Consider the following 27,595-nt stretch of genomic DNA (forward strand, 5'->3'; position numbering starts at 1 on the left):
TTTTGGGATGTTGGTTGCATCTTTATTAAAATAGTTTACGTAGGTTGAAATTCAGTCATTTAAAATGTGCAATTTGGTTGCATTCAGTATATTCAGAGTCATCACCCCAATTTCAGGAAATTCTTTCATTCTAAAAAGAAAATTCAGACCTTTCAACCACTGCCTACCTCTTTCCTGGCTCACTGTTAAAGAACCAGTGATATACTTTGTAGATTGTGTTCTTCTGGACATTTTGTATCAAAATACTCAATATGTGTCCTGGCTTCTTTTGGGACTGCCTTCTTTCACTTAGCAGGTTCTCAAGATTCATTCATTTTGTAGGTATCTGTACTTTATTTTCTCTTCTAAGTAATGTCCTCTTGTGTGTATTTTTAATTCATCAAGCAGTTGATGGACTTGCAGTAGTTTCCATTTCAACAGTTATTCATACTGCTGTGCAAATACATGTACAGCATTTTGTGTGTGCCTGCTTTCATTTCTCTTGGCTTCTGTGTGGAGTCATGTGGTAACTCTCTGTGCTTAACCTTTGGAGAAACTAGCAGTGCCGGTCCATTTTCCAAACTTATTGCACCATTTCACCTTCTTCCAGCATTGTATGAGAGTTACAGCATCTCTGTATCCTTGCCAAGAGTTTTTATTCTTTTTGGTTGAAAGATTCCATGCAAATGAAGTGAAATCTGATTGTGACTTTCCCTTGCATTTGCATTTTACTTTTATAATGCAACTTCCCTATTGGTGAGTAAGGGCGTGGTGTTGGGCATATGTGTTTTCACAAGCCGATTGACATTTGTGTATCTTCATTGGACAAATGTATACTTCAGTTATTTCTGCATTTTCAGTTTGAGTTACCTTTTCCCTTTTCCTTTTTTTTGAGACAGGGTCTTACTGTGTAGCTCAGGCTTTCCTTGAAGTCCTGAAAAACATCTGGCCTCAGCCTTTGGAGGGATTCCAGGTGTATGCCACCATGCTCAGCTTTGGGTTATCTTTTCTGCTTTTTGAGTCCTTTATATATCCAAAATATAAATCCTTTATCAGATACACGATTGTCAGATATTTTCTGTCACTCCGTGGCTTACCACTTCACTTTCTAGTCCTGTTGGACCCTGTAAGTGTCAGTTCTTGCGGTAGGACTACTTTGTCTTTACTCCTATGGAGATATTTTTCTTTCTGTAGGACACTGGCCAGTTCATGTCTTGCTGACTCCATGACATGAAGGGAAGTCAGGCTGACAAAGCAGAGCCCATTGCTGTCCTTTTCTCCATGCAAACTTTTCATCTTCCATCCAGGGCATCCTTCGTATCTCCCATTCCTCCATCTTAGCAGAGCATCTGCTAACTCAGAATGCTATTCACTGCATGTTTCATTAACTCTTTGTCATTCACAGTTATCTCTAGATTGTTAACAACTAGGAGGGGGGAAATGAAGCTAGAAGGGGATAGCCTTTTTCTTTAGAAATTGAGCCAACTGTCACCTTACAGTTCACAGTCCCATCCTCATTTGCCCTGCTATTGGTTCATGTGTACCACACTGGGGCTGATTTTTTGGGGGCACAGATTCTACATGCCAGAAACCACAGTTTCATGCATACACATATCTCCTTTCCCATAAGCAGAGATGCCTAACCTTGCTTTATCCTTCAATAAACATGTTGTTTACTTTTCTCTTATTTCTGAGACAAAATACTCAACCCTAATAATTCAGGGAGGAAAGATTCATTTATCTCAGAGTTTGTGGAGGGTTCAGTCCATAATCATCTGGCTCAAGGACAGAGTGACATGGCAAAGGGGCAAGAGTTCCACTTGACAGGAGACAGCAAGAGCTTCATTGAGCCAAAGAATAAAGAGTAAGCCTCTTTCCCTCCCTTGTATTGTAATCAGACTACCACTCCCGAGAGTGGGTATAGCATTCACACCATCTCCGTGCCCTCTTGTACAGGATGAGCATGTTTACACAGTGAGGACATGGAGCTTCTGTTGAGTCACTTCCTTAAATGTCTAAATTTCTCAAGTTAAAACAGTGTATCAGCCACTGCAACCATTATCAGTCATTACAGGGCTCATGGATTAAACAGTTCAGCCCAAGAATAATTTTTCAAGAGTATAGTTCATAAAAATCAAGCAGTGTTCAGGCAGTTTGACAAAGACAGATAGTAGTCAAAGTAGTGATATGAATTTAAAATTCCAAAGCCTATTTGTATCCCATGGGGAAATGTTGTTATATGGTCTTCTGCATGTGAACACACTTGAACAGGTTAAAGAAAAGCTGTATTTCTTTTCTTCCCTTTCTAAGGACACTACATTTGTTGTACTTCTGAGATTAAAAATTGCTCCACAGTGTTCCTTTTTCCTCATTAAAGAAAGGAAAATAAAGTTTTAATACCAAATTACTAAGCATACAGAAGTACCTGTTTTAGAACCCAGTAGTTGAAATCTTTATATCTGATTTTGAGTATTAAACCAAATAATTTTGTTGCTTTTCAACTATTATTTTTCATGTGCTTTCCATTCTTTCATGTCTCCTAACTGATCAGAAAGTCCAAAGAAACCAGTTTTCCTCCTAGTAATAACCTACAACTGAAAGGAACTTTAGAAAGCCTTCTTCCTCAGTCATCTCAACATTTATCTTCTATTCAAGCTGATCATATTAGCACTGTTATTGATAAATGAGCCTCATTATTTGTGAGAACCTACTAGGGGGCTAATTTCTGATTAATTTTTTTTCTTCTTGTCTGTTTTTTTTTTTTTTTTTTCTTTTTCTTTTCCTTTTTATCGGTACCGGGAATTGAACTCATGACTGCCTGCTTGCAAGGCAGGCACTTATGCCGCTGAGCTAAATCCCCAGCCCTCTTCTTGTCTGTTTTTAAAAACTTCTTTTTTTCCCCTCCTTGTACATGAAACTTATGCTGGATTGTAGTAAATTACCCCCAATTTAGTAGTTTAAGACAGTATTTATCTTCTGCCCAACACTAGGGCTTGAGAGCAGCTTGGTGAGGACAACATGTCTCTGCTTCCCTAAGCTCATTGGTGCAAGCTGGAGGCTGCAGATCTGGAATATCGAGGGCTGGTTCACTGATGGGTCTGAGTGTGGTGGCCATGGGCTGGAACCATATCCGAGACAGGCAGGTGCTCTAAGTGTCTTCCTCCGCATCTGGTCAACAGTGTGAGACAGCATTCTTCACCTAGTTTGGGAAGCCACAAGACATCACTTTTAGCACACACTAGTCAGTAGAAACAAGACAAAGGTTGACTTACATGTTATCTAATAGAATATTGTAAAAAACATGTCCTAAAACCAGTACACTTTACAAACCAGCTATAATGTTTTTTTTTTATTTAAAGAGAAAAAAGAAAGGAAACAAACAAACAAACAAACAAAAAAAAAACAAAGCAGTAACAGGGTACAAATAATACAGAATTTCTAGAAAAAAATATACAGTAAGAAATCACTAGTTAATAGGTTATACATTGTCATCTTAGAAACAGTTGTCCAAATTATAAAATTAAAGCACATAAAGTGCACATTCATACAGTGAGATTGCAGACAGTTCCATTCAATGATCCAACAAAAGCTTAGTAATATGGTTTTCCATTCTACACCTCAAACATACATGCAGTTATATCCCTTAGACCACCTTCCTTTCCTCTCTTTTTTACAATAACAATTGCACTTTTTGGGTTTTTTTACTCCCACAGTTCTTATTACTTTTTTTGAAGAGAATAAAACCTAACATAACTAAACAAAACAGAGTCGGTTAGAACAAGAGGATGGGCATAGTACATGATGCAAAAATAGAATATCAGGTGATCAAAAATGGTTACCATTATGCCTCTTGCTATTTTTAAAAAGATACTAAAATTGAACAACCCAGGTTAAAACCTTTGCAATTAATGAATGAAAATATCATATGGCTTCAAACCAATATCATAATTACCACATACTTTTATGTATTCTTATCATTTCTTATACTAGGGAAACTATTTGGTATTAATACATGCGAGTTTGATTTATTTCATTTATGAGTATGGTCTCAAGCTGCGTCCATTTATTTATAAATATCTCAATGTGATCATTCTTTATAGCTGAGTAGTACTCCATTGCATAAAAACACCACAATTTTTTTATCCATTCCTCAGTTGATGGACACTTAGGTTATTTCCAAGATCTGGCTATTACAAATTGTGCAGCTATAAACATGGGTTGACATATATCACTGTGGTATGATGCCTTCAGTTCTTCTGGGAATATGCCTAGAAGTGGAATAGCTGAGTCAAATGAGGCTTCCAGTCCCAGATTTCTGAGAAATCTCCAGACTGACCTCCACAATGGTTGTACTAGTCTACACTCCCACCAAGAGTGCAGGAGAGTTCCTTTTTCCCCACAGCCTCTCCAGCATTTGTTGTTGGTGGTTTTCTTGATCTTGGCCATTCTTTCAGGAGTGAGATGAAACATCAGTGTTGCTTTAATCTGCGTTTCTCTAATGACCAGTGATGGTGAACATTTTTTCATCTATTTATTTGCCATTTGCATTTCTTCATCTTAAAATTGTTCATTCATCTCAGATGCCCATTTTTTGATTGGATCTTTGAATTTTGGGGGTCTGATTCTTTCTAATTCTTTATATGTTTTAGACAGAAGTCCTTTGCCTGAGGGGCAGTTCACTAAGATTTTTTTCCCAGTTTGTGGGTTTTCTTTTCACTATGCTGGAGATTTCTTTTGACGTGCAGAAACTTTTTAATAAGAGGCAATCCCAATTATTGACTCTGGGAAGTATTTCCCGTGCGGTTTGAGTCCTGTTTGTGAATTCTCTACCTACTCCTATGTCTTCAAGGTTTTTACCCAATTTGTCTTCCAATAGATTCAGTGTTTCTGTTTTAATATTTAGATCTTTGATCCATTTAGATTTTATTTTAGTGCATGGTGATAGGCATGGGTCTAGTTTTAGTTTTTGACATATGGAGAGCCAGTTTTTCCAATACCATTTATTAAATAAAGAGGCTGTTGTCCTTCCAGTCAACATGTTTGGCCCCTTTATCAAAGATAAGGTGGTTGAGTGTTTGTAGTTGTGGTTGTATCTTCTAATCTATTCTACTGATCTTTGGCTCTGTTTTGGTTCCAGTACCATGTTGATTTTACTAGTTGCTTTGTAGTATAACTTCAAGTCAGGGATTGTGATACCTCCTGCCTTGCTTTTGCTCCTTAGAACTGTCCTTGCTATTCTAGGTCTCTTCTCGCTTCAGATCAATTTTAGGAGGGATTTCTCTAGATTTATGAAGTATGTTGATGGTATTTTTATCGGGATTGCATTGAATCTGTATAACAGTTTTGGGAGAATGGCCATTTTCACAATATTTATTCTTCCTATCCATGAGCAAGGGATGTCTTTCCATTTTCTGACATCGTCTTCAATTTCATCTTTCAGTGTATTATAATTTTCCCTGTATAGGTCTTTCACTTCTTTTGTGAGAGTAATTCATAAGTATCTCATTTTTTGGTTGCTAGTGTGAAGGGTGTGGCCTCCCTTATTTCTCTGTCTGTGATTTTGTTGTTAGTGTATAGGAATGCTATTCATTTTTGAGTATTGATTCTGTATCCAGCTACATTACTGAATTTATTTATTATATCTAGGAGTCTTTCAATGGAGTTTTGGGGATCTTCTATATAGAGTATCATATCATCTGCAAATAATGATAATTTAACTTCTTTTCCTATCTTAACGCCTTTTATTTCTCTCTTGTCTAATTGCTCTGGCCAATATTTCCAGTACTATATTAAATAGGAGCGGTGATAAGGGACATCCTTGTCTTGTGCCTGATTTTAAAGTAAAGGCCTTCAATTTCTGGCCATTTAATATGATATTGCCTGTTGGTTTGTCATAGATGCCCTTAATTATATTGAGGTAAAGATCATCTATTCCAATTTTCTGCAAGGTTCTTATCATAAATGAATGTTGGACCTTATCAAAAGCTTTTTCTGCATCTACAGAAATGATGTGATTCTTACTTTTGACTCTATTAATATGGTGTATTACATTTATTGACTTACATATATTGGACAATCCCTGCATGCCTGGGATGCATCCCACTTGGTCATGGTTTATGATCTTCTTGATGATTTGCTGCATCCTATTTGTCAATATTTTATTAAGGATTTTTGCCTCTGTGTTCATGAGGGAGATTGGTCTGTAGTTTTCTTTTTCAGTTGGGTCCTTCTCTGGTTTTGGTACTAGAGTAATATTTGCTTCTAGGAACGATTTAGGAAGGATTGCTTCCCTTTCAATTTCATTGAAGAGTTTGAGGAGTGTTGGCATTAGGTCTTCTTTGTATTTCTTGTAGAATTCTGCAGTGAATCCATCTGGGCCTGGGCTCTTCTTTGTAGGTAAAGATTTAATTACGTTTTCAATTTCATTAATATAAATTGGGTTACTCAGTAGTTTTACATCTTCATGACCTAGCTTTGGGACTTTGTATGCTTCTAGGAATCTTTCTATTTCCTCTGTGTTATCAAACCTTTAAGAGTAGAGGTTTTTGAAATAAGTGTTGACGATCTTTTGTATTTCTATAGCGTCTGTAGTAATTTCGCCTCTTTCATTCCTTATTGCATGAATTTGAGCTTTTTCTTCCCTTTTTTTTAATAAGGTTGGCTAGGGGCTTATTGATTTTATTTATTCTTTCAAAGAACCAACTCTTTGATTCATTGATTTTTTTTTTTGGATTGCTTTTTTAGTCTCTATTGCATTGATTTCTGCTGATTTTAATAATGTCTTCTCTTTTGGCTTTGGGCTTGACTTGCTGTTCTTTTTCTAGATGTTTGAGGTGTAACATAAGGTTATTTATTTGTATTTGTTCTGTTTTTCTGATGTGGGAACTCAGTGCAATAAACTTTCCTCTGAGGACAGCTTTCATTGCATCCCACAGATTCCAGTAAGTTGTATTTGTGTTTTCATTTGTTTGCAGGTATTATATAATTTCTCCTTTAATTTCCTCTGTGACCCACTGATTACTCAAGAGTGTGTTATTCAGTTTCCATGTGTTTGTGGGATTTTTGCAGTATCTTTTATCATTAATTTCTAATTTCATAGTGCTATGGTCCGATAGCATGCAAGGGATAATTTCAACCCTTTTGCATTTATTTAAATTTGTTCTCAATGATGGGGCAGATAGTGGAATGAAGAGGAAAAGTAGAGAACCAATGGCAGAAAAACAGCATAGCAGAAATGAGGCAGAGAAGGTTGGCTGTAATCTCTAAAATAGATAGCATTGATACACTAATGAAAAGAAACACAGGCAGAATAGATCAGGAGATAGGGTCCATCAAGATGCTCTGTGTATTTTGGTGAGAGTGTAGACTGGTACAACCTTTGTGGAGGTCAGTCTAGAGATTTCTCAAAAAGCTGGGATTGGAAGTCCCAATTGTTCCAGCTATTCCACTTCTAGGCATATTCCCAGAAGAACTGAAAGCATCATACCACAGTGATATATGTGCACCTATGTTTATAGCAGCATAATTTGTAATCGCCAGATTTGGAAACAACCCAAGTGCCCATCAACTGAGGGATCGATAAAAAAGTTGTGGTACTCCACAACACTTCTATATAAGGAGTACTACTCATCTATAAAGAGGGATCACATTGAGATATTTATCAATAAATGGGCGCAGCTTGAGACCATACTCATAAGTGAAATAAATTAATCTCCCATGTGTGAATAATATAAGAAATGATTCAAATATATAAAAGTATGTGGTAATCATAATTCCTCATTGTGTGGCCTTGAAGCCTTATAAAACTTTCACTCATTAACTGGAATGGCTTTATTCTGGGCTGCTTGATATTATTGCCTGTGATGAAATGAACAGCTATTTTGAAAATAAGACATCATAATAACTAGTGCTGATTTAATATCATCTTGTTTTGATGTCCCACCAAACTGTTGCTCTTCTGTCTCCATTGGTTTTATCATGTTGTATCTTACTGGATTTTATTATATGTGATAGTATAAACAAAAATTTTTATAGGCAAAGAGATAATATAGAAACCATTGTTCATTTTCTGTTAGCTGGTTCTAAATACCCTGTAATACTTTCATTCACTTGAATGGTTTCACACTGTTTTGATATGTCTGATGCTATAGTATACAAAGTTATATTCAAATATTTCAAGGAAAAAGACACTATGGTAACTACTATTAAGTCAGATTATTTGGTGGTGAAGCAGTAGGTTGCTTTGACCTGTATTGTTATTTTGCTATGTCCTCTTTTATCTCAATCTCCCCCTCATTCATTAAAAAATTATTTATTTATTTTTATTGTTTTATTTTTTTTAATTAAGGGGAAAATAAAAAATTAGCAGGATGTATTATAGCAACTTTTTTGATTTCCTATTAACTTGATTTAAAGTCCTGTATTACTCCCACTATCTTGTTTTGACTCATCAGACTCTGTTCCCCTCTGTTTGATAGTAACAGGTTTGAGAGTATAGGCAACTACTTTGAAGGCAATAAAATTCACTATGATGCCCATTCTGGTTTGACTATTATTTTTTTTAAAGTCCTGTAATGTTTACAATGTTTAGGTTTTATTAGTCTTGTTCTCTACTGTTTTGTTCAAATTAATTATACCTAATGATATAGGCAATTCTTTTTAGGGAAGCAGGTGACATTATGGTAACCATTGTTGATAACCTTGTAGTCTGTTTTTAACATCATGTACTATGTCTATCCTTGGTTTTGACTGACTGCTTTGTTTTGTCATATTTGGTTTTGTTTTCTTCCAAAAGGAGAGTAATAAGAACTGTGGGAGTAATAAAACCCAAAATGTGTAAAATGTTGTAAAAAAAAGAGAGAGAAAAAAAAGTGCTCTAAAGGATACAACTGCAAGTGTATTTATGTGTGTTAGATAGATGACCATATTACTGACGTTGGATCATGGAACACAACTGTTTGCAGTCTCACTGTTTGAATGTCCACTTTGTATGCTTTAATCCTGTGACTTGAGCAACTGTTTCTAAGGTGACAATGTGTAATCTATTAACTGGTGATTTCTTACTGTTTTTTTTTTTTTTTTTTGTAGTCCTGTATTACTTGTACTCTTACACTGTTTTGTCTTGTTTTTTTTTTCCTTTTAAACAAATTTTAAAAAATAAAAATAAAGAAGAGCCTGGAGCGAAATATTCCAAGCCCTGAAAGAAAATAACCTCCATCCCAGATTGATATACCCTGCTAAACTCTCTCTAGAAATTAATGGAAAAACAAGATGCTTCCAAAACAAAGAGGAACTTGGAAAATTCGCAACCACCAATCCAATTCTACAGAGAATACTGCAGGGCATTCTAGAGACAGAAAAAAGTACTCGGATTCCAGGAACAGTGGCAGAGAGGCCTCAATGCATGGAGCAGAAAACAGAATAAAGAAATAAGCAGATAACTGATGGCAAAAAAAGAGCATAACAGAAATGAGGCAGAGAAGGTTTTACTCAAAACTGATCCAATTGATAGTATCAAGTCTGAGAGTATAGGCAACTACACTGAAGATAACAAGACTCTACAATGCACATTCTGGTTTGATAACTGCCGGTTTCTGAAGTTCTATACTATATACAATGTTGTGTTTTTATTATATGCTTATATATTCAATTATACTATGTGTGATGAGATAGCCAATTCTATTGGATATAACAAGAGACAACACAGGAACTATGGTAGAACTCATTGTACAACGGTCTTATGTCTTTTTCTTTCCATGTGTTTATAGGAATATGTTTTGTTTTGCTTTGTTTTGTTTCTCCCTCTAATATAGAAAGGATAGAAATACATGTTAAGACTCATACATGTGTAGAATCTATAAACAGTTTACTAGAACTGATCTTATGACACCTGATGAAATGAACAGATACTTTGAAGAAAAAGAGACCCTAAAATACCCAGTGCTGATCCCGGAGTGTCATAATGTGACACCCAGCAATAGTACTATTCTTTGTTCAGAGTGATATTAGCCTGCTTGGGTTTATTCAATCTCAACATAATTGAAGATATGGATACCTGCATGTATGTTTAAGTGTATAGGATTGATAACCATATTTCTAAGTTTTTGTTGGATAGTTGAACAGAACTGGTTGCAGTCTCACTGTTTGAATCCCCATTTTATATGATCCACTTTAATATCTTGAATAACTATTTGTAAGAAGACAATCTGTAATCAATTAGTGATTTCTGGTTTTTTTCTTTGACACTATGTATTATTTCTATGCATTTTCTGTTTTGTTCAGTCTTTCTTTAAATTAAATTTTTTTAAAAAAAGACACTACAGTACCCAGTGCTGATCCCGGAGTGTCATGATGTGAAATCCAGCAATACTATTATTCTTTGTTCAGAATGATTTTAACCTGCTTTAGTTTAATCTAAACATAAATGAAGATATGGATGTTTAAGTGTATAGGACTGACAACAGTGTTACTAAGTTTTGTTGGACAGTTGAACAGAACTGTTTGCAGTCTTGCTGTTTGAATTCCTACTTTACATGTTCCATTTTTATATCTTGAACAACTATTTGTAAAACAACAATATGTAAACATCAACTAGTGATTTCTTACTGGTTTTTTTCTCTCTGAATATATGTAGTATTTCTACCTATTTTCTGTTTTGTTTAGTCTTTCTTCAAAATTTTTTAAAAGTTGAGTGCACTAATATTTGATGCATATATGTTTATCTGTTTATCTGTTTTATTATTTCCTTAACCAATATGTAGTGAGCTTCTTGGTCTTTCGATCAGTTTTGCCTTGAAATCCACTTTATCTGAAATTAAAATAGCTTCTCCTGATTTTTTCTGGGTTCCTACTGAATAAAATATTTTTCCATTAGAAAAAAACATGCCACTGAAAAGGTGGGAAAGTCTTCTGCTGTTCTTAGCAATGATTCAGCTGTGCCTGATACTGTCCTTGAAAAAGAGCAGTGATTGCCAGGAAAGAGCAACCACAGGTGGGACAGGTTGTATATTGATAAGGTGATTATTAAACTGTCATCCATCAGCTGGGTGACATGCACATGCCACAGTCCTGCTCTTTCCACATAAGCTGCAGCTCTGTATGGCAGGAGCAGTGTCCATAAAGAGACACGCTGGCTGTTGTGCCTCCTCTCCACATAGACCTCTCCACTACCAGGTCAGGTTCAGCAGGCATGGGCCTCTCCCAGGTCACTCTCTGTGTTCTCAGAGGCCAGCGGTATCCTGACGCCAACTGCTTCCCATCCTCAGGATTGAAATTACACCAGACTCACGATGAAGTCTTGGAAGCCTCAAAGGCCTCAAAGGTGCCTCTTGTCACACAACCTGAGGCACAAGGAAACCAGTAGCATTCCTCAATTCACAGTGTGAATATAGCCCCAACTTCATGGGGACACCACCTGCAAAGCAGGGCAAGTCTCACGTGGCAGAGAGGAGATGTTGGTAGCATCATCACCCTCAGTCCAATACAGGTGCCTCCTCTGCAGTGGCCCCTGCAAGTGACTGCACACAGAGGGAAACTTTCTTGCAGCAGAGAGCTTTCCAGGTCACAGGAAAGCTAGCACCTCCCTGTTTGTAACATATGCCCTACCCTGTACTGCTGGGTGTGACCTCTGTACTACTGTGTGTGACCTCACTACTTCTTAATGTTTATTCAAGACCTTCAAGCTGTTCTAAAAAATAAAAATCCAAGCCATGCAATTAGGTTTTCCTTTATTTTCAGTTAATGAATATAATAGCATACCACTGACTTCAAAGGGAAAGATTTCCAAATAAACAGCCACTGTCAGTAAGTTCTAGCAGAGGGGGCAACTCATGGGCACATCGGGCCTGGATTAATGACAAAGGAGTTTAATCAGATGCCCAGGAACACTCAGAAATCAGATTTTCACTGCATCCCTAGAAGCACATCTGGTACACATTTTTGTCTTCAGAAATAGCAAGCAAATAACAGCAATAGAGAGAGAGAAAGAGATGAGTGCTGTGGAGCTGTCAGTGAAGGGCAGCACGGCACCACAGGACACAACCCATCTCTGAGTCCCAACAAGAAGGGCATCGAGGACCCTCACCCTGCACCTGCCACATTAAAGCTAGTCCCTCGTCTAGAGCATGCCCAGCCCTCACTGCAGAGACAGTGGTTATGCAGAACCGTGGGCCTCTTGGAAAGGACACAGCTCTCTCCTGAGGGTGAGCCCTGAGCAGCACCAGCAGCAGGCACCATTCAGTGTGGAACATGTGCAGCTTTTCTGTGTAAGAGGAGCAGGGACTTTATACACGGGGGGACCCTCTGAACCTCACATCCCATTGTGAAACTCCCAGGGTTACTGTAATCCTTTCCCAACTATTAGAAACAACTCCAACAGCTGTATATTAAATCATGAGACTTTGTCATGCTTTGTTTCACCATTTTCCCATTGCACATTTGGGCTTTTTTGCATGATAAACCAACAAAAGCATTTTTTGAGACAGGGTGTCACCATGGAGTCAAGGCTGACCTGAAACTCAGTAGGGGACGAGGCTGGCCTCAAACTCATGTTGATCCTGCCATCTCTGCCTCCAGTGTGTGGGGATTGTAGACTTACGATGGTCATATGACTGTGTGATGAGGAGTTTTCTGCCTCCCTAGATTGTGAGCCCTCAGGTTTGTTTCCAGCTGTGTATTTCTGTTCTGAGGGAGGATGTAATGCAGTGGGGAGACTTCAGCATTTGTCAAGTCACTGAAGGAAAGAGCCTCTGATTTGCACTCAGGCTTCATCCACACAATGTTCCTGAGCTTCCCATCAGCTGTGCACAGTCACTTCCCTTATCTAAGGTTTTTCTGTAGTTCTTTTAATAAATCCTCGCCTCCCTGAGAAGAACTGCATGCCGACCTTGTTCTCCCAGAGCTCGGGACACAGGAAGGGCAGAAGATGCCAACTTTTAGGCATAAATTTAATAGCCGAGAGTCTTGATTGATAATCCGTAGACTCCGATTACCATGTTCAACTCAAACAGGAAAGGTAAGCAACTACTTCCACCTGAATCGCCTACACCAGTGCTGCCCAAATGAAAGCTCTCTCTTGGGTATTTTCATGTAACTGAAGGTCTCTGTAGTGTAAGAAGAGGCAAAAAGAAATGCAGCGTTCTGGTTGGCCGATCCATCTGCTGGGGTTTTCAGAGCGAGCAGAGGAGCGAGAGTCCCCTTTGTGTTTCTCCCAGACACAGTGAGCTCCCCAGCCTCCGCCAGCTACCCTGGGATCCACAGCAGTGCTTCTGGCAGAGCTGCAGGAAGCGCAGGGGCAACCAAGGTCAGGCTCCCTACGGTTTATTTATTTTTCAAAGACAGTGATTTTATCCAGTTCGTTTTAGGTACATATAATGATCACATTCATTATAGAGAATCCGCATCTGTACAGGACAGAACTTGATTCTTTTTTCTTTCTCTCCCTTCTGGAGCCCTCTGTTTAACCTCAGGCTTCCTGTGGTGTAAAAGCAGCACCTGTGAGGTAAGACAGACACTTTGTTTCCAGGGGTTACTATTTTTAGAAAGTGTGAGAAGGCATGTTTTCAAAGTTAATATAAATTGTGTTTTAAAATTGTTATGATTGTAATAATTCTCAGGATAAAAGGGCCAACTACAGCCAAAATATCAGGGAGCTGTTAAAAATGGTCTTTTTACTTTCACTTTAAGAAAAATCTTTTTCTGTTAAGACATACTTTCAACACTTATTTATATAAATATGGCCTGTGTCTACAAAAACTCCCCCGCACGCCTGCCTGTGTATGGCACCTGCATTTCCACTGCTGATCATCGACTGCCTCCCTCAATAGACCAGTGAGCGCAGCCGACAGCGACGCAGAACACACGACACCTCTGTGTTTCCAGTTTCTGACGCCAAGACTCAGGGTAGGGGGACGAAGGAGGCTTTCAGTTGTGTCCTGTGAATGTCACAAAGCTGGGCAGATAAGCAAAAGAACCAGGTGTCCTCTATCCTCACCGTGCCTGCTCTGGAGAGGATATGAAGATTTAGAGCACTGGTTTGAAAACTGCAGTCCAGTTACAAATACTTGCAATTAGTAACAGTGCAAATCAATGGCGCAGGCTGACAAAGGACACAAACCTGTATTCTAGGCCAGAGTGGGAACGACGAAAGCGACAGCTCAGAGAGAAGGCTCAGTGAAGGCAGAACCTGGGTGTGGCATGGCGGAGAGGAAAGGAACAGAAATGACGGGAGGTAAAGTGCAGAGACAGAAAGCAGCAAGCCTGCACGGGAACCCTGACACACCGCTGGCTGGGGTAGGAAGCCCAGATACTGCCCTGCTCCGGTGCCAAAGCCATTGTTGAAGGAGCCGGTGCAGTGTACTGACTTCCTGCTGCTCCTCTCCCCTGCAAACTGAGGCCTGAGAGTAATGTGGGGAGGTAAAGAGGTAAAACTGTGTCTCCCTGGCAAGATGATTCTCCCTGACAAAGGGCGCCAGGAAATTAAAGCTGGGGCATCACTGGGGAGCACAGAGGTGGTACCCTACAGGCAGTCATGGGCCCTGCCTGCACCTGAGCCTCCACATCACCCACAGTCAAGAGCACGCTGGCTCCTCCACATCCCACAGCACCCCTCCTGCAGGGCAAGCAGCCACAGCAAGCCCACTGTGAAGATTGGGCTCCTTCCACACAGGGCACCAGCTCTGTGCTAACGGCAATGATCTGTAAGAGCGCCTCTGTCACATTTCATTCCTGACACCCTAGTGACCAGGGCAACAGCTGACTAGCAACAGGTGACTCCGTTTATCTATCTGTGTCTGATTGGCTTCTAAATCCATTCTCTCTCCACCAACATGACTTCTTCCTCTGCCCATGCCCCTGCCCTTCTGCGCCTACAATGCAGGCTCCCTCTTGTGCAATTTTATCTCAGGACCTGTCAAGACTGTAAATACCTTTGCTGACATGGGATAAACACCCCAACCTCCCTTTTTAGTAAGTTACAATCGATGCTGGTGATCAATAGTCCATTTTAATCGTTTCCAAGAAAGAAGCTGCTATCTTCCCTCAGAACAAGTAGCCAGAAGAGAAACCATGAAAACTAATCACATTAGTGAGTGCCCTTAAAAACGGTTTAAGTACTTTTTTCTGAACCCGTTTTAGCTGTAACACAGTTTATAAGTATGATGCATATTTGCTTTCAGAGATTAACTACAGAGAGAAGCTAGCACTAGGCGTACTCAGTGCACAAGGCTAGAATCACTGTCCTAATCCCTGACAAAGCTGTGATGGCTTCAAGTTGCCAGTCACCCCAATAGGCGATTCAAGAACAGTACGAATCCAAAGGACTTGCATTTGCAGAAGAAAACAATTCTTTAAATCCAGTTTTCCTCACTCACTCTCACCTTAGATGACGGGAAGGGTTACTCTGTGCAGGAAGGGGCAGGGGGCAGGAGAAAGGAAGGGAACAGGAGGGCAGGGAGTGGAGGAAAGGGGAGATTCAACCTCCACCCTAACTGCTCAGTTTTTTATTTTTGGGGTTTGGTTTTTTGTTTGTTTTGTTTTTTTTTTGTTTTTTTTTTTTTTTTTTTTTTTTTGGTACCAGGGATTGAACTCATGACCCTGCACTTACCAGGCAGGCACTTATACTGCTGAGCTAAATCCCCAGCCCTCACTGCTCGGTTTTAACATCAGCAAGACCTATGCCCACATATGTGTGTGAAACGTTCTCACTCTGCATGCACCTTCCCTGATTCTGTATTCCCGTTTTAATTTACAACATCATAACACTGAAATACTGAAACAATGTTACTCCCAGAGAGTTGGGACTGACTGTAGAGACTCACAGCACATGCAATAGCCTCTTAACAGAGAGCCTGCCCTGCAACTGAATCCAAGGCTAGAAGAGAACATGACTCTCCCCGGCAGCCACCCAAGGGGCTGAAGGTAGAGGTCAGGTCCCTGCCTGGCCTTCAGAGAAGCCTGCTGTCTTGACAGGAAGAGAAGGATGGGAAGATCTGCCACGCCTCAGCACATCATCTACCTAGAGCAGGGCTCCCTTCCTCTTGGAGTGTAGGGAACTGTACTGAATTCACTCAGCAGCGAGGTATCAACTTGCAGTGGTGCTCTTCACTTTACTGAAACAAAGTGCCTGAGTCAGGCCACTTATAAAGAAAAGCAGTAGGTGGAGCTCTTTCCCAAAAAAAGAGCTTCTGAGTGACATCTAGGGATGACCTCCACTGGCCAAGTCCTGAGGTACACAAAGCAGTTCATGGAAAAGGGCAAGATGCACACACATGCAAGGTATGACCAAAAAATGGAGTGTGCTTCATTTTCAAAATTAGTTACAGTGAAAGACACAGCACCACAAGTCCCCACAAAATCCTCTCCTCACTCCGAGCATACTCCCTCCACTTCCTGCAGCAGCTCCAGAGTCCTCTTAGCTGGCTGTCCTGGCCACCTCCGTGTCCCAAAGAGATTCAGAAACATACATTTCTCCTTCGAAGTCCTTTTGGCTTTCAGGGAGCAGGAAGTAGCATAGTGCCAGATCCCATGGCTAAGGCGGGCAGTTTTTATTACACCTCCTAAAGACACCCAGAGAGAGGACTTTCAGAGCTGCTGCAGAAAGTGGCAAGAACCACTGGCTGAGTGTGTTTGAAGTGAGGGGAAGAATTTCGAAGGGACTCTGTGGCATTGTACCTTTTCCAACTTTTAAAAATGTAGTTATTCACCCCCTTTTTCAAATCACCCTTGTGTCTCTACACCCTCTGGTCTCACACTGTCCTTTCACTGGCTGCCACTGCAGGCTTAATCAAGCAGACACCACAGCCTCCCCTCCGCCCACCCGGCAGGTTGTTTCCACCTTGTTCACACCTGATGGTGGGGATTCGGCAGGACTAGGGACTCTCCAATCACTGCTGAGCACCTCAGTGGCGCCCTAACTGTCAGACTCCCACACAGGGGACTCAGTTCTCACTTCCCACTGAGTCAGGACATCGATAACCACCATCTGCCCCCACTGCAAACTGCACATTCCAAGACAGCCACAGTGCGGCTCTTGCGTCATGTCGTGTCTAATATGGGAGCAGAACCCCAGCAAAAAATCTTTCAGTGAAACACACAGCAGATCAAATTATCTAATGTGAGACTAGAGCTACTGAAAAATAAAGGTTAAAAAGGCCTGCGAGTACACTAGTGTACTGAAAGGGTAAAGGAGAGGATAATGTGCCAAGATACACATCACTGTAGCTGAGGAGGGAAACTGTAAATTCTGCTGGACGAGTACTTCCAGATTCTTCCCAACACAGGGCATGGCCGCAGGTACTCACCCGCTATCGGTGAACAGAAACTCCAGGTGGGTCATGAACACTTCCCAGCAGGAGATGCCGCAGCGCTGAGCAGGGAGAGCACAAGGCTATGCACGGTCTCCTCTAGCGTTCTTCGGGACAGCCGGCAGGCACAGGGGAGGGAAGCAAAGAAACACAGGACTTGGTGGGCAGAGGGCACTGGAGGGTGCAGATTCAAGACGCCTCGCAGGAAGTGGGTTTCAGAGCTCGTTCCCCACTGCAGCGAGAGCCGTTCACCTGCATCTGGTCCACACGGGTGGCTCCCAACCGACCTTCCCCCAGGGCCTGCTCACTAAGCTCTGTCCCCAGGCCTGTCTGGAGCTGTGCTGGGCTGCACCCTGTGACAAGGTCTCACTAAGCCATTGAGAGGCTGGGCTCTAACTCGAGACACTCCTGCCTCAGCACTCCTGCCTTTGGCATCTGCACCCCCACGCCCAGCTGTGTGGATGCGTTTACCCCTTGACACAGCTGGGAAGGAACCAGAGTGTCACACACTCTTCAACGCTGCCTGCTTGGCCACTAAGACGGTGTCATCCAAGAGGTACAGACAGTGAAAGACAGGCACGCAAAGGAAAGAACTTGGCTGTTAAAAATGGCAACAAAGAGCAAGGAAACCAAGGCAGCTGCAGGACACAGTGTGAGGGAAGCAGCAGAGAGGACGGCGTAGGTTACACAGTTCGTCTACCTGAGACACAGAAATCCAGATCAGAACTGGCCACACTGCCAACCTGCAGAACACTGCGGCATTTTAAACAAGCCATCCAAAGACCGCAGTGTGGTTTTGTACGCAACAGAATGTAGAGGAGAGTCTATTATGTATTTCTCAAAAGCATGTATTTGTCCTCTAGGACATGCTTCAAACAGCATATGCTAGCTAGACACTTTAAAGGAAAACAGGCCCAGCAAAATGTAACTAAGGATCTCAGACACCACTCCCTGAACGCCTTCATTCTGCACAAAGACCTCTCAGAAGGTGCGGGAACTCGGCATGAGGCTCAAGAGCCAACCAAAGAGAAGTGCTCGGGCTGAGAATCAGCACCTGGCTGCGTGGCCAGCCCAGCTCCTCAAAGCTCGGAGAGCCTCCAAAAGAGTTGCTGCAGCGTTGCCGGTAGCTGTTCTTGTAATCCACGAATGAGCCCCCAAACTTGAGTTCAAAAAATGAGGGAAAAACATATTTTAAAAAGGCAGCGCTGATTTATCCTGGGCCCAGCGACACAGTGCAGTTGGAGACTGTAAAAGCTGTGTGTCTTGTTCCCCTATATTTGCCACCTTTAAGTATATATCACTATAAAGTAAGAGGGTCGTGGGCGTGGATCAGGATATGGCTAATGGGGAAGATCCTGTTTTCCTCAGCAGAGAACAGAGGAGTCTAGCAGCAATTAACAACCCTTGTTACCTTATTTTAGCACCACATCTGTTATTTGTAGTGGGCCGCAATGGTTAACATATCAATTAGGTCACCCAGAGGGAGAAGGGAGAAGAAAAACTTATACAGAACAGTTAGAGTCACATTACAGGTATTTTGGTATAATACAAAGATAATGAAGCTCTTTTTTTCTAGTGTACAACAGCTGCCAAACCAGGCACTGAGTGGCTATACGACCAGGAACCTCCAGGAGAAGAGGGTGAGTGACAGGGACTGCGTGTCCCTGCACATCTCTGCTCACCCCTGCATGGTCCTGGGATCTCCCCACACCCTGCATGGTCCTGGCTAGGCATCTCTAGTGGGAAACAAGGCCAAGCCAGTATGAAATTATCAGCTGTCCCAACAACTCAGCTTCTTTCTCAAGGATGTAAATGAAGATGGGTGACCACCCTTCTTGTCATCAGGCTCACTGTTAGTTTAAAGCACCATGGACGGAGCAGAGTCACTCTCTGTGGAGAGCGATTCCACTTCAGTCCCAAGGCCGGGCACAGTGCTGCCCTGAGGGGCAGAAAGAGGGCATCGAGGAGGTGTGACGCTCTGACTCAGGACAGCGCCTGCTCAAAGACGCAAGCTACCAGCTACAGAACTTGGGCCACTGACTGCATATCCCTGAGCACCTACTCTCCCAGCTAAAAACAGGGAAACCACATTCCATCTCAACATCATCAAGGAGGACGAGTGACAGATAAAGTCTCTGGAGTACGCCTGAGGCCTTGACCCTGCTAAGCGTTCAGAGACTTGTGGTGTGAGAAACACAACATCCCAGGTTGCAAACCAGCACCAACGAAGGTGGGCGCGCAGCCTCCCCTTCTGACAGGGGCACTTCTCACTGATCAAAACTAGACAGCAAACATACACTAAGTTTTCAAAGCCAAGGCAACACCTGCTCAGAAAGCATCAAAATGCACCTCCCTTGAAGGGAGGAGGCCCATAGGAGAAGCACAGCCACTCCTGGCCTCTGACAGAGGTGCCAAGAGTAGTGGCCTCTCTTCCTCTTCCTTACAGAAGCCCAGGGCAGGCAAAGGCACCTGCAGAGACCACGTCTGGTCCTAGCATATTATGTTAATGGGATCTAATTTATACACAACTCAGACATTAAACTGCCAGCACTCAAACTCGAGATCCTCCTGCCTCAGCCTTCCCAGAAGCTGAGATTACAGGCGTTCACCACCATGCCTAATTGACATGTACTTGGGAGAGTGAGATTTTCAGCAATCTGACTTTTAAAAGTCCATCAGTAATCATGTCACCTGTCTCTGACCCTCTCCTACTTCCTCTACCATGTCATCCTCCTGGCACAGGGGAATCAAAGGCTTGGGGAACTTTACAACCAGCAGTCTCAGCACTTGCTGAGTCGCAAGCATCTACTGCTGTTTGGAAAGACATATGCATCTCTTCTATGGCCAGGAGGAGGGGCCAAGCTCTGGACAGCTGCAGCACTCATGGGTCATCAGAGGACTAAGACGAGCATTCTGACAGCTCCGTCTGTGCGCATCTCGGACCCAGCCCCTCGAGACACAAAGGTGCCCTTACTCTGCCAGCCCAAGGATGGTCTCCCTCTTGTACTGGTCATCAGTGGTGAAGCGCTGCACGTCCACGCCCTTCCCCAGGCCCTGCAGGAGCTGTGCCTGTGTTAAGTCCAGAAGCTGCTCATTGTAGTGGTGCAGCTGCGCGGTGAGTGGGGCCAGGGCCTCCGGCCAGGCTTTGAGTCCACAGTGAGTCACGTGCCTGGTGACCATCCCGATCACCTCTTTGGGGTCAGCCTGCGGAAGGAATGGATGACCCATTGGACATGTATTATGGCAAGATGAGCATGGGAGGTCAGAGAGGGTAGTGCTCACCCACACCCACTGGCCCTTCAGCTGTGGTCACCTAACCAAGGCGTACCTTGCCTGAAGCCAGCACAGATAGCAGGCACAGCGGGCTGCGAAGACAGGATGTGGATCTGGGACGCATTCAGTGCCTCTGCTCTGTGCCTCACCTGGAAAACCTCTCCCACTTTTAAAGCAAGACCTCTCTGAACTAGCATCGTGCATGCACCTGTACTACCTGATCACTTACAGTAACTCCACTGGCGGAAACTTCATCATTTTTGCCTCTAGATGCATTTTGGGGTCCAACATGAAATGCTTCCAACACAAAAGCTGCAGTTCAATGGCCCCAGCTTAAGAAGCCACAGAGCAGAGGCTTTTCTCCAGGGAGCAGTCAGGAAAACAAAAACCAAGCCCACCCCAGGTCCTGAAATCGGCAACACTTTTGGTTACCTGGGAAAGCATCCAACCAGCTCCTACCCCGTCTGTCTGGTTGAGGGCTGTGTGACATTATTCCATGATTCTGAGCAACTCCTCAAAAGCAGTAAAATCATCCTAGTGAACGAAACCCAGAAGCCAAGAGCTAACAGGGAAGGACAGGAAGGATGAGCTGGCCACACTTGTGTACACTGGGTGCCCACAAGGCAGACTCTGGAATTACTGACAGGCAGCATGGCAGACCGGCACAAACTCCATCACTCACTTCTGGGAAGGCACAGGACATGTTGTACAATGAGCAAACTGACAGAAACCCCCAGAATGTACCCTGGTTCTCGGAAACACACCACTAACTCAGGCAAGCAGTCAGCATCTCTAGGGGTAGCAAGCCTAACACACCAGACCCACACAAGAGACTGACCAGGGTCCGGTCTGTGTTGCCAGCTACACCTGAGAGTCTCCCTTGCTCCTCTTAAGGAAACAGCTGCAAGCCTGGGTAAAAACCATTTAAAGAAATCTTTAAATGCAGCAGCAGGTGGACTGAGCAAGTCAACCTTATTCTATTTAATTTTTCCCTACCCCTATGCAGATACTAAGTCCTATTCCTAAAAATCACAAGGAAACATCTTCAGTCAAAACACCTGTACCTGAATAACATACATAATAAGCTAGACAGCCACCTTTCATCCATTTAGAAAATTTTCTGTGTGCACATATTACGTACCAAGGGAGGCACTACCATCATACATGCCCTGCCCCCCAGAAACTCAGTCTATTCGGAGGACACTGAGCTATTGACTGTACACAGTGTGACACAGTAAGCACAGGGTGCTAGGGAACTACAAGAATGGGACTTGGGCAAGTGTCAGGAAGTCTCCTTAGAAGAGTTTATATCTTAGCTAAGTCCTCAGGTACCAGTAGCAGAAAGGCCAGTGCTACGGTCTAGATCTAAAAAGTCCCCCACAAAATCTCCTGTGTTCAAACGAGACTGAACCCTATGGGGGACCTAGAAGGTATGGATCACAGTGCTGTGCTCATTGTGAATCCGTCACGGATGAGTCCAGGGCTGAACGTGCTGCAGGGTCTGGTTGGAGGTGGTCACTGGGGTGTGACCTGGAAGGGTATGCCCCCAGCTCCTCCCTTCTCTCTGCTTCTTGTCTGCCATGGATCAAACAGCCCTTCTCTGCCACACTGTTGTACCGTGCCCCTTCAGCCTCAGATCTAGCTAGCCAGGGACTGAGCCCACAGAAACCGTGAGGCAAATCAATCTATCCTCCTTTGAGTTACAGGTGTCAGGAATTTTTGCCTGAGTGATGAAAAAGTGACAAATACAGTCACCGAAAAACAGGAAGACAACTTCTAGCAAAGGCTAGAGCATGTGCTAAGTCCTATGTGGCTACAGTCAAAGGGAAAAATGGAGTAGACAAACCAAATCTAACTGTAACTGGAGAGTACTTAGGAACCAGCTACATAGACACTACTTCTGGCAATGGATTTGGATACAAGGGGTTCCCATGCCTCAGTTCTCAGTGTGGCTATGGCTGCCTTTTAACTTAGTCTCCTTCTATCTGCTGGCTGGACCTCTCATGGGACCACTCTGAACTTCCACCATGGACACAGTGACTTCTGCAGCTCCCTGGTCTAAGGACAGCACTCAGAAGCCAGCTTGCTTGTTGACATCAGCTCTGCAGGCTGGGCTGATGTGCACTGTATCTCCACACTCATCACCAGCCTCACAGCACAATACCTCACTTGACATTCTCTCTGCATTCTGATGTAACTTGTGATACAAACTCTGTTGCAGTCAGTATTTACAGAGGAACAGATTTACTACAGGATGCATAATGCATAGGATTATTTTATAATTTTCACCCAAAGAGTCAAATGCAGAAGAGTGAAAGAAATCTGTCTACACGCTAGAGACCCAAAGAATACAGCTGAGGGCCTGGATCCTATGGCAATGTCCTGCACGAGTCCAGATGAAAACATAGAGCCCATAACAATGTCTCCCACAAGTCCAACTGGAGGCCTCGAGCCCACAACAAAGTCTCATCCAAGTCTGTATGAAAGATCAGCAGTAGGAAAGCCCAAAGCTCAGTGGTGGAAGCTAGAAAGTCTGCATCAGCAGGACAAAGGATCTGAGCCAGCAGGCTGAGGGATCGGCATAGGAGTAAGGAAGCAATGCATGTGGTAAAGACCAGACCTCCCTTAAAAAACCATAGCCATCCCCAGTGACAGCAAGAACCCAAGCTCCTCCAATAATGATAGCAGCTGAGTTCACAGCAGGAAAGCCAGCAAGACAAGCTTCTCCAGAAGATCAAACAGTGCGCCATCTCTGCTCCAGTTCTCTTTTTAGCTGTTGGCAACCATCCTCAGGTGGATCTTCCACACCCAGCACCGCACTCAGTTCCGTGTTTCAAGTTGACCGTTAGTTAAACCTCCACAAACCTCCAGGCCAGGTGGAGAGGAGTCCTACCAACTGGCAGCACAGAAGAATGTGCATAATTGCCACTGCCAACACCTACCAAGGGTCTTATGTGCCCTGCAGAAAGTTTCTGGTCCCTGCAGAGCAACTTTCATATTCCCATGTGGCAGAAAGAATGCACAAAGAGACACTCTCTTCTTTGCATTGAAGAAGTAACACTGGAAATCAGCACAGTGTGCCCAGCTTAACAGCTAGGGGACCTTGTACAGCGACTTAATAACTACAAACCCCACCATGTTACCTGCAAACCAGCAATGACACACAGCTTCCATGTTGAGGCGTCCTGGGATGCAGTGAGTATGAAACCAAGGCAGGCAGGTGCCATGAAGGGCAAGATTGAAACTTGGTTACTCTATTAACCAAATGGACCTGAGCTCATTCTCAAGGAACTGAGAAGCAGTGACTGGCAGAGGCGTGCGTAGGCACCATCCATGCAATGGCAGGCCAAGGCCAGCATCCTGGGGCTCTGCACAGAACTCAGCTGATGCCCTTGCCTAGTTCTGGCACACGGTGTCCTCAGATGGCAAAACACTTTGACCCAGGATCCCCCAACACTAGAAGCCTGCCATGGCTCCTATCACCACCATAAACTCAATCCTTGTGGATCCCTCCAGGTGTGGAAAGAAGGAAGGTCTATGCCTCGCACCTATTGCCTCTACTAGATATTTACTGCTTTTCTCAAAATGCTCCACCTCCCGGCCACCCAGCACTCATTTCCTGTCTCTCATGCACCTCCGCAGGTGCAGCATCCTTGAGTTTCTACAGCATTTGCTCTCACTGGACCTCGGAGTTGCCCAGTGACTGCAGAGGGGACAGAGGCTGGAGACAGGGAGGGCCAGCTGCCTTTGCCCACCGTCCTATCTGCTCCACACACCTAGGTTCCCATTTAGAGTGCACACACCCCTTTCCTCCACAAGTTCCATGGCGAGACTTGTCAAAGGAAAGCCTTTGGCTCTTAGCAAGACTGCAAAGGGCTTTATGGGTAAGTTTCAAAATTGTTTGTGGTTCAGTATCAGAGTGATACTGTAAAATATCACAGACTATAAAAAATATAAGCATAAAAAACACCAAAAACTTAAAAATGTAAGGTGGGATGAACTGACTTATTCTATGTTATTATGGCTGATACACTGTATCAACTTCAGAGATTTAGAAGTTTAACTGACTCAGCAAGGAGCCAGAATCCTTACTTTGTAAATATTCTCATCCTGTACAAGAGGAGGGCACAGAGACTTTGTGAGTGGTACACCTGCCCTGGAGGGAGGGCGTGGCTGGTATACAATGTAAGGGAGGAAAAGAAGCTTGTTCTTCTCTCCTTTTTGCTCTGGCTGCTGCCTTGAAGTGTTGCCTTAGTGCCACACCACCTTGCCTTGCAGCCAGCTGATTATGGACTGAAACCTCCAAAAACTGTAAGCTAAATAAACCTTCCCTTCCTTAATTTTGGGTGTTGGGTATTTTGTCCCAGCAATAAGAGAAAAGTAACCAAGACACTATTTTCCTCCCAAATGTGGCAATTCAGTTCTTCAGGAGGGTAACTGAAATACAATTTCTCTAGCGAATATGGTCAAATCATTTTGAAAACAAAATATGGCATAAATATCCATGACAACAGAAAGCTGACTCGATCTACTGCTCATTAGTAGGGATACTAAATCCATTCTGGTTCAATGGTCTCCATTTCTGGGTAATATTGTCTGGAAATTTTTAAACAGGTGGTATGTTTCCACTCTAGGGTTGTTATTTTGCTTGAGATAATTTTCTACTTAATATTTTCAATTAATAGCTTTAAAAAACTCATTCTAGAAACAGTCTACCATAAAGTTTGAATTTTACCTCTGCTGCATTAGACACTATAGACTATAAAACTAAATGTTTCCATTTTTAACTGATTTCATCTTCTAAACCCTACAAAGAATGCTACAAAGATCACACTTCAGGACATATTTTACCACAGTTATAAAGGTAAGAGTCAAGTGGGAAAAGTCCAGGTACTGCACACATGTAACTTCCATCTAATATATAAATATGTATATCCTGCCAGGTATGGTGGTGCATACCTGTCATCCCAGAACTCAAGAAGCAGAGGCAGGAGGATTGTTGTGAGTCTAAAACCAGCCTAGGGTCGGCCTCCCCTGCCCAGGGTGGGGAGAAGCAGCAGCCAAGATGACACCTGCGCCCACAGAGATGCACAAAAGGGCCCAAAACCCAGAACTCTGAACGCGGCTGTTGCAAATATCAACTTCCAAGGAGGCTGTGTCAGGAAGTACGTGGGAGAAGCAGCCCTGGCTCGCTGAGACCCAACCTGTCATGTGCAGGGTTCAGGTGCCAGCTCCTGTGGGCTCTGCCGGCGCAGTAAGTGACTGACGGTCACTGACTGCATTTCTGTGCTTTTCTCTCCCTGAACATGACATCATGGGATGGTGACACCAACTGTAATACCTGTAGAAAATGCCACGGTACCAGTGGCACAAGTGCGACACTCGGGGGCTTGGTGCTATCTCCTGTCCTTGGTGTCCTGTGTCCTGCTCCCATGATCTGGTCTTCTTCCTACCGCCTTGGCCAGCGCCCTCCAGACCCCATTTTCACAGCACATTCCTCCTCGCTCTCTCACACCCCACTCCTGTTACTTTGCTTCTGTTTGAATATATATCTGATTTACTTATCTTATTTCTGATGCTTCTTTCCCCAGGACAATGTCATTCCTAATCCAGGGAATTGTTTCTTTTCTTGCAGCTCTGGGGGATAAACCTAGCACCTTGTACTGAGTTGCGTCCCCAGCTCTTTTATTTTTCTATTTTGAGACAGGGTCTCACTAAATCATGAAGTTGTCTAGGCTGGTTTGAATTTGCAATCCTCCTGCCTCAGCCTCCTGTAGTAACAGGTATGGGCCACCATGCCCAACTAGGGGGAAGCTCGGACTCTGTTCACCACAGGATGGGGGTGGCAGGGCCAGGCCTCTCACGCCACTCTGCCTGTGCACTGGGACCAGAACACTTTGGTGTATCCACAGTGCAAAGGGGTTTTCACTCAAAAGGTAACAGTAAAGACGTGTGTGACGTGAAAGCTGGGGGAGTCCTGTTACAGCAGGAATGCTATGTGCCGACATTCCATCTGTAAATCACTTTTATATCTTGGCTTAGAAATAGAGTGCAGAACTCTCAAAAAATCACACTGGCCCCTTTCTTGAATTAGGACAACCACCTTCTTTTTGGGTAATGAATTGAAGCACCAATCCTCCATTTAGCCTCTTCCACTGCATTAGCATTTCCCAAACAAGAACCCAGTAAAAGAAAGCACACAAAGAAAAGCCGGGAAGAGTCACAGGCACAGCAAGTGTGAGAAGCTCTACTTCTCAGTGCAGATGGATGGCAATGGTGCCCCGAGGGCTGTGGGCTGCACCTGGTTAGGAAGAGCTCGAACCCACCTGCCTCGGGAATATGGTGGGGCCAGGGCACTCACTCTGTACAGAGGGTGGCACTTGTCACTGAAGCCGGGCACCAGGTGGGCGTAGATCTGGAGGCTGTAGTAGTACACTGCCAGCTGGAGGGACAGGGCTGAGTGTGCCTGCTTCTCAAAGTACCTGTTCGCATCTAACACCTAGGGAGGAGCGGGATGTCGTCAATGCGGATGAAGGAAGTGAGCAGGAGACTACAAGCCACTCCGTCACTTGTCATTACCCCAGGAATCTGGTACAAGCTTCCATCCCGTCACCCAAGATTAAGCTACGCTTAAATGTGATGGCGTGAAAATTGAGAAGACGCCATTAGGCAGGCGCTCTGAGGGACAGGTGGATGAAAGACAGGCTTTACACTAGGCTGCAGGATTCCCTCCATAGACTCGACGGGGTCCTCTCAGCTGTGGTGAGCATGAGCAGGCGAGACACTTCCACTGAGAAGGGTCCCCAGAACAGAGCCCTTGGGTTCTTTAAAACTCTCCATTTGTGAGGACCAACTTACCTGTGGTAAGGCGAGGAGGTAAGCGAGGGCCAAGGTCATGTCACTGGGCAAAGCGTCACTCGCCAGCTGCAGGAGAACTGAGACAGGGGCAAGTGTTACTGTGTGTGGAACCCTCGCACGTTCACATGGACCACCACACTTGCACACTTGCAGCAGATAATTATCTCACAAGGTTCTTTCATAGA

The 27,595-nt window shown here is 43.5% G+C and overlaps 2 protein-coding genes across 3 annotated transcripts in view; one reads left to right on the forward strand and one right to left on the reverse strand.

Annotated features, from left to right (window-relative positions):
• The window catches only part of LOC134474779 (uncharacterized), a 75,886-nt gene extending 65,262 nt beyond the window's left edge, over positions 1-10,624 (forward strand). The window contains exon 16 of the mRNA XM_063243428.1: positions 9,148-10,624. The gene's annotated coding sequence lies outside the window, so the exon portion shown is untranslated. The remainder of the gene's footprint in view (positions 1-9,147) is intronic.
• Positions 1-27,595, reverse strand: LOC134474780 (NBAS subunit of NRZ tethering complex-like). 2 transcript variants are annotated; one of them, XM_063243429.1, is made up of 5 exons: positions 27,411-27,595; positions 26,914-27,051; positions 20,254-20,483; positions 17,277-17,386; positions 1-3,178 (listed from the first exon to the last, which is right to left on the reverse strand). In XM_063243429.1, exons 1-4 carry the CDS (start codon positions 27,447-27,449, stop codon positions 17,308-17,310), a joined length of 486 nt encoding a protein of 161 aa, XP_063099499.1. In that variant the 5' UTR covers positions 27,450-27,595; the 3' UTR covers positions 1-3,178; positions 17,277-17,307. The 2 variants fall into 2 exon arrangements, with proteins under 2 accessions (XP_063099499.1, XP_063099500.1); XM_063243430.1 differs by lacking the exon at positions 1-3,178 and adding an exon at positions 11,689-13,470.

This window comes from Cavia porcellus, unplaced genomic scaffold, assembly GCF_034190915.1.
Source record: "Cavia porcellus strain 051 isolate PalLab524CR breed Dunkin Hartley unplaced genomic scaffold, mCavPor4.1 scaffold_38, whole genome shotgun sequence".
In the NCBI taxonomy this organism is placed as follows: Eukaryota; Metazoa; Chordata; class Mammalia; order Rodentia; family Caviidae; genus Cavia; species Cavia porcellus.

Bases quoted from the DNA above. Each gene is read 5' to 3' on its own strand.
- LOC134474780 (XM_063243429.1), bottom strand. From the start codon at position 27,449: ATGACCTTGGCCCTCGCTTACCTCCTCGCCTTACCACAG. The intron at 27,052-27,410 runs GTAAGTTGGTCC...GCTCCTCCCTAG, and splicing joins ACCTCCTCGCCTTACCACAG to GTGTTAGATGCGAACAGGTA. The intron at 17,387-20,253 runs GTAAGGGCACCT...GCTGTCCCGAAG, and splicing joins ACCATCCTTGGGCTGGCAGA to AACGCTAGAGGAGACCGTGC.